The following is a 7,037-nucleotide window of genomic DNA, read 5'->3' on the forward strand; positions in this document are numbered from 1 at the left end:
AGCTACACAAAGTGATTTACATTAAAAAAAATTAGAAATAAACCTAACATCCAATAAATGAGTAAACTATAATCTTTCTTCATGAAATACCTTACAAACCAAAGTTTATAAAATTATATATGTGAAATGATTGGTAAAAGACATTAACATGTAGTATGATTACTGCTTTATTTATTAAAACAACTTTACATATAGGCAAAAACAAGAAGAAAACGCAAAAAAAAAAAAAATCAGTCGACCAGATATAAATTTTCTCTCTTCTTCCAAATCATCTTTAATGAGCATGACTTTTGAGAAGTTCCTAAAATAAACAAGTGTCATTCTATATTGTAGAAACTCACAGCAACAAAATGTTCAGGTGCAGGGCCACTAACTGAGCAGTCACCTTCCCTCTATGTAAATCATATATTACATAACCCATTAAAAATTTACTTAAATAGAAGATTCCTCCATAAAACATTTTACTAGAGTTCTTAATTTCTATTATTCGGTTTCTCCCTAAAACCTTGGTAGCTCATGAAGTTTAATAAGTAATGATAGCACATATAAAATTCACTAAATTTTAAAGCATAAATTTAATTTTTATAAGCAAAAACATGCTTACACCTCAGTTTTTAAAAAAGACCCAGAATCTTTCCACAACACACACACCAACAAGGGATGAGTGTACATTCTAATGAATGGTATATACATACACATACACCAAAGCAAGAAGGAGAACTTCATAAACTTTGGGGAACAAAAATGTCGGGAAATAGTTTTAAACCCTTAAAAACCAAGACACTAGTGCAAGCAACTGCAATTCTAAGGAGCTGCTTGTCCTGGGTATAGTTACTCCCATTCTCCAGCATTACAACTTATAAAGGGTACAGTGTTTGTGCTGGGATAAGGACATGGATCTGAGGGACAATGATTAGATCCTAAAAGCAGACCTCTGTACTTAATGAAGAGGAGGGTGATTGGCACAGTTACAAAAATATGTTCCCACATTATAAAAGAACTGGGTGAGTTAAAAATTGAGATTTGGCTTAAAAATACATTACTAAAAAGTGGGAGAAATATACTTAAAGTCTAAAATGAAGATATAGCAAAGTAGATTAGAAATGAAACTACTTCACCTTTAAATCTGATCTCTGTCTTACAACTTCCTTCAAAACACCCATGAGAATATCTGTAGCCAGTGTCCTTTCATGAGCCTCATCAAGAATTATTACACCATAACGCTCCAGGAGGGGATCATTCATAGCTTCACGAAGTAACATCCCATCAGTCATATACCTATATTTACAAAGAACATGTTGGTCAAGGTTCATTTAAAACTAACCTTGGTATCATAAAAATGAAATGCAAACACATTAGGTAAATCAAAAATAAACTTCTGCCCAAAACAAATGTGCTATTGGTTCATGATCAATCACAAAATTAAGCTTCAAGAAAATTTTCTAAGAGTATATAATGAAACAAGATACACATAACAAGTATAATACTGAAATGTACTGAGAAAACAAGATATTCCTGATTATGGAATATAATAATCACACGGTTTCATACTAATGCCAAAGCAAAATCTGTCATTTAAATAAATTTCTTAATAAAAATTTTTGAGACAGGAGTCTCGCTCTGTTGCCTGGGCTAGAGTGCCATGACGTCAGCCTAGCTCACAGCAACCTCAAACTCCTGGGCTCAAGCAATCCTACTTCCTCAGCCTTCCGAGTAGCTGGGACTACAGGCATGTGCCACCATGCCTGGCTAATTTTTGTATATATTTTTAGTTGTCTGATTAATTTCTTTCTATTTTTAGTAGAGACGGGGTCTCGCTCTTGCTCAGGCTGGTCTCGAACTCCTGAGCTCAAACAATCCGCCCGCCTCGGCCTCCCAGAGTGCTAGGATTACAGGCGTGAGCCACCGCGCCCAGCCACAAGGCTACATTTAGTTCAATTATAAATATTATGGGACCATGGCACTGTGGCCACCATATATGCAGTCTGTCAAAGACCAAAACGCCATTATGTAGCACATGACTGTATTCCAATACATTTGCAGTCAAATCAAAGTTTAAAAGGAAAAATTATAATATGGGGAGTGGAATTTTTAGAGTGGGAAAGAGATTTAAAAATGGGGAGGGGAGCATGGCCGGCAAATGTGTTCTAAATTTAACTGAAGCATTATTTCAACTACACCCAGAAATGTCAAACAGCTTGTTATAATATATACTAGGTAGCCTACCCAATGAACGACCCAATCAGAAGCTATCCTCATTAACAAATTATCTTTTGTTCAAAAGACAGAATGATATGAATGGGGTAGACGAAATTCTAGGTAAATTTATTCTGTATTTTTATTATATCAAATTAATTTTCATTTAAGTGATTTTAAATCAAATCACAATTTTGTTTCCATGTTAAACACAAAGTTCTTAAATACAGTAAGAATAAAAAAATTATTTCCACCTAATTCGATTATCAGTTTTCTTTCATAACATAAGGTTATCTGTCTTGAAAATTGTGACACAGAAAATTGCTAACAAGGATCTGATGTTAATAGTTTCCCCTCCTGAGATCAAGTTTCTAAAAGAAAAGGAAAGTAGAATGCTATTCATCAAAAGAAAAAATATAAGAAATGAAACAAATATTTTTAGAAAAAAATTACTTTGAAATGCTGTATCTAGATTAGAATGCCCCCTGCTGGCATGCAAATACAAAATTAAGAGTTCTCCAAATTAAAAAAAAAAATTTATACACATATACAAAACTAAATTACCAACACCCAGAGTATGTGCGATTTTGTTAATTTTACCATATAAAGCGGCAAATATATGGTCAAAAGTCATGAAATACCCAGATTTCACATACTAAAAAATCAAGCACCCAAATCATACATTTGCTTTATGAGTCTAGCATTTCAAGATGAAAATTCCAACTTTAATGGAGGGACTAGACTACCTAATCTGCTAAGCATGCATGGAGATAAAATAAATTGACAACTGCGTGGGATATAAAGGCATCTCTAAAGTACGGAAGAAAAATCCCATACTACTTAATGTGTTTTTATAAACAAGGTTCTAAACACAACTTTAAAACTCTGCAATAAAAATTACCCCTTGAAGTTTACCAAACTTCCAGAGTCAACACTAAAAGTTCAGAATGCCACAAAACTCATCTATATTCATCAGAAGATAAACACAAACAGAGAGAAAGAAATGGAAGGTTCACTTTCCATGCAGCAGTCATCTGCTTAGTCATCAGCAATACTAAGACAGAAGTTTGGGAATTTCTGATTTGAGAAAAGACTTTTAGCCCCCAAAGCATCAATATATGTTACTACATTAATCTGGCCTTTACCTATGAACTCAGTGTATGTTGAAAGAAGTATTTTACTAAACAAAACTAAAGATAAAAGAATTTGTTGCCTAAGGAATGAAGGGTTTCACAGCAACTTCAAGTATCTACTTTTAAAACAACTGATACTTCAATTACAATCACTCTTACCTAATTCGATAGAGTAGCTTCCCTAAGGACTTACTATTAGGCAACAATTTTAAACATTAGGTCCAGATATTATGCATTAAAATAACTTAAAAACATTCTAGAATTCAAATCTTTCTCAACTTTGCACCAATTTAAACCAGTCTCTCTCCTTCCCAAATGAACTTCAATAGCTACAGAAGCACTATTATGTAAACAGTTCACAACTACCGTAGCCCTTTATTACGTGAATGATATACACTCCAGCACACATCCGTAAACTATGTTGTTTACTTCCACCTTTCCCAAGCTATGTCATTCAGTCGCCAAAATATGAACTGCAAAAAATTGTCTCAGCTAGTGAGATGGCTCATCCCTGTAATCCTCTGGGAGGCCAAGGGGGTAGGATTGCTTGAGCACAGGAGTTCAAGGCCAGCCTGAGCAAAAGTAAGACTCTGCCTCTACTAAAAACAGAAAAAATTAGCCAGGCATCGTGGCACATGCCTATAGTCTCAGCTACTTGGGAGGCTGAGGAGGATCACTTGAGCCCACAAGTTTTAGGTTGTTGTGAGCTAGGCTGACACCATGGCAGTCTACTGAGTGACAGAGCAAGACTCTGTCTCCAAAAAAAAAAAAACAACTTGTCTCAGAGAAAAACCTTTCAGGTCCTTACCATGAAGCCAGCCATCTGATATTTGACAGAATTCCAATTTGCTTGGGTTAATCAGAGTACGCTAACAATTTTAAATAATCATTAAGAAAATGAAAATACACTATGCAGTTTGGAAGAAGTGAGAAACCAGAGACCAGACACAAGAGGACAAAATGAGCATCTCAACAGCCTCAATACTGCATCGCAGTATAAATGCCATTTGCACGCCATCAAAAAACCATTTGGTACTCTTGCCTACGAAATATATGAAAATTCTTCCATTTGAAATGGATAAAAAGGAAAACGAGTACCAAGAGAGGGTAACTTCCTTTATATGGAAAAATAAATTTGCAACACATCTTATTTCCCCAAAGAACAAGTATGTTTCTCTACTGGGAATAATTTTGCAGCCCCTGAGGGGACATTTGGCAATGTCTGCTAACACCTTTGGTTGTCACAACCAGGGGAAGGAGTGTTAGTGCATCTAATGGGTAGAACACTAGGGAGGCTGATATGTCCTACAATGAACGGTGTCCCTCACCACACAGAATTAACTAACCTACAGGGTAAATAGCACTGAGGTTGAGAAACCCTGCTCTACAGAAAGAAAACCATGGCCAATGTGGCACAAATCATTAGGACAATCCTGAAGAAATCCAAGGATAGAAAAAATTATTTGATGCTTACAGTGTTAATCCAATAGCATTTGCTCAAATATTATGTACCAAGCACCCTTGTAGAATCTAACAGAAAGAGCTCACATTCTAGTGTAGGGAGGCAGTCACACAGCAGATCTTTGATATCTGAGAGAGACTAGAGCAATTTCCCACAACACTGTTTAGGGCATCATCAACGTATCACAGGCATCATATCATATTGGCCAAAATACTCCTCTGAACAGTGACCCTTAAAATAAAGGAAATATAAAAATGGCCCAAGGAGCTTGTTGAAGATGCAGATTTCTATATTTCACTCCCAAATTTTACCAGTTTCACCAAGTCAGGAACAGAGGTAAGAAACTGCCTTGTTTTAACAAATTCTCTTCTCTCAGGCAGGCAATCTACTGACCACACTTGGGGAAAAATATTCCAGAGCGGAAGTCAATCTTTCATTGTAAAGGATGCCACAACATTTTAAGCTTTACACTCATGTACCATCTCTCTTGCATATTATTTTTAAATTTACAACTCTCTTAAAATGTAAAAGCAACTCTTAATTAAGTGGCCCATAAAAAAACAAAAATGGGGGTGGATCAGCACATGTAGCTATTTAAATTTAAATTATTTAATATTCTGTGAAACAAAAAATTTAGGCCTTCTTCTTAGTAGCCACATTTCAATGCTCAAAAGCCCTATTTTGTTAGTGGCCACCCTAGCGAACAGAAGATACAGAATACTTCCAGCATTATAGAAAGTTCTGTGCTCTAGAATCCTGCCATTCAACCCTTGAGGAGCACCAGCATTATCAAGATGTTTATTAGAAATGTAGACTCTCAGGGCCCATCATGACCTAATGAATCAAAATCTGCAAGTTTTCTTTCTTTCTTTCTTTCTTTTTTTTGAGACAGCGTCTCATTTTGTTGCCCAGGCTAGAGTGTCCTGGCGTCAGCCTAGCTCACAGCAACCTCAAACTCCTGGGCTCAAGTGATCCTCCCGCCTCAGCCTCCCGAATAGCTGGTACTGCAGGCACGAGCCACCATGCCTGGCCCAAAATCTCTAAGTTTTCTAAGTGATCTGCATGTACATTCATTTCAGAAGCATATTCTACAAAATTCACGAAGCCTATTTGAGCAAAACTCTAAGAAATCCTTTACTAAAATGCTTCCAAAAATTGTTTTACCCAAATAAGCTTTTCCTAAATTTATTTAGCCACTCAAACATTTCACAGCATACCTATAAAGACCCTGTTGCAAATGAGTTTAGGAAACGCTGTATTTGAGAATAAAATTTATATCTAAAAATTAGGTTAAGTTCTAAGAAATTTTTGTGATTCCTTCCAATCCTCAGTGAGCACATGGAAGATGACAAAACAAAACACACAAGTGTTTTGATGATGGATGGGCAGCCCAGTTCACTCACAAACTAAGTAACTGATGAAGGTAACCTCATTTCAAAACCAGCTGTGACGCAAATTCATGTCTCAGCAAAACACCACTTATAACCCAGACCTCTCCAAGGCTCAGACTACAATCGCTAAATCCTGAAATTCTAAAAGTACTTAACACTCTTAGGATAACTAGCTATAACACAAACACTGGAGGTATAAAAAGGTATTCTTAGAGTATATAAATAAAAGAGCTTATATACTTTACATATTAATACAATCAGGTTGAAGAAAATTGTTGGGATAAGAAAAATATGGTTAATATATGCCAAATTCTTAAGTTTAAAGTTTCTGCATAATAGAAATAATATGCCGAAGGCTAAATAATGAAGCAAATAATGACAATACCTCTTGACCAGTTAAGAAAAGTAGAAGATCTCCCTCTTCCTCTTCACACATATGAATTTGGATCACTGTTCGAATTGCTGCTTCAAGATAATCTCTCTCTGGTTCTGGAGTGTAAAAGATCTCAACAGGATGTGTACGCCCAGGAATAGTTAAGAGAGGACAGTTATCGAAGTAAATCTGGAATTTTCCTGCATCTAGTGTAGCACTCATAACTATAACCTGAAAGAAAACAACAAATTACTTGAAGCTGTCTGTCTTCTTACATGGTCTTAAGTATAGCAATATATATTATACATGTATCAGTTATAAAGAAGCTTATGAAATAAAAATGAAAAATCAAATACAGAAAAGCTCAGCTACACAAAGTGATTTACATAAAAAAAATTAGAAATAAACCTAACATCCAATAAATGAGTAAACTATAATCTTTCTTCATGAAATACCTTACAAACCAAAGTTTATAAAATTAT

The 7,037-nt window shown here is 35.4% G+C and overlaps 1 protein-coding gene across 1 annotated transcript in view; it reads right to left on the reverse strand.

The window, feature by feature from the left end:
- DHX15 (DEAH (Asp-Glu-Ala-His) box helicase 15) overlaps positions 1 to 7,037 on the reverse strand; it is a 70,258-nt gene that overhangs the window by 33,572 nt on the left and 29,649 nt on the right. The window contains exon 4 of the mRNA XM_012664187.1: positions 6,568 to 6,786. Within this exon, the coding sequence (XP_012519641.1) occupies positions 6,568 to 6,786 (219 nt within the window). The remainder of the gene's footprint in view (positions 1 to 6,567; positions 6,787 to 7,037) is intronic.

This window comes from Propithecus coquereli, unplaced genomic scaffold (assembly GCF_000956105.1).
Source record: "Propithecus coquereli isolate 6110/MARCELLA unplaced genomic scaffold, Pcoq_1.0 Scaffold87, whole genome shotgun sequence".
Taxonomy (NCBI): domain Eukaryota; kingdom Metazoa; phylum Chordata; class Mammalia; order Primates; family Indriidae; genus Propithecus; species Propithecus coquereli.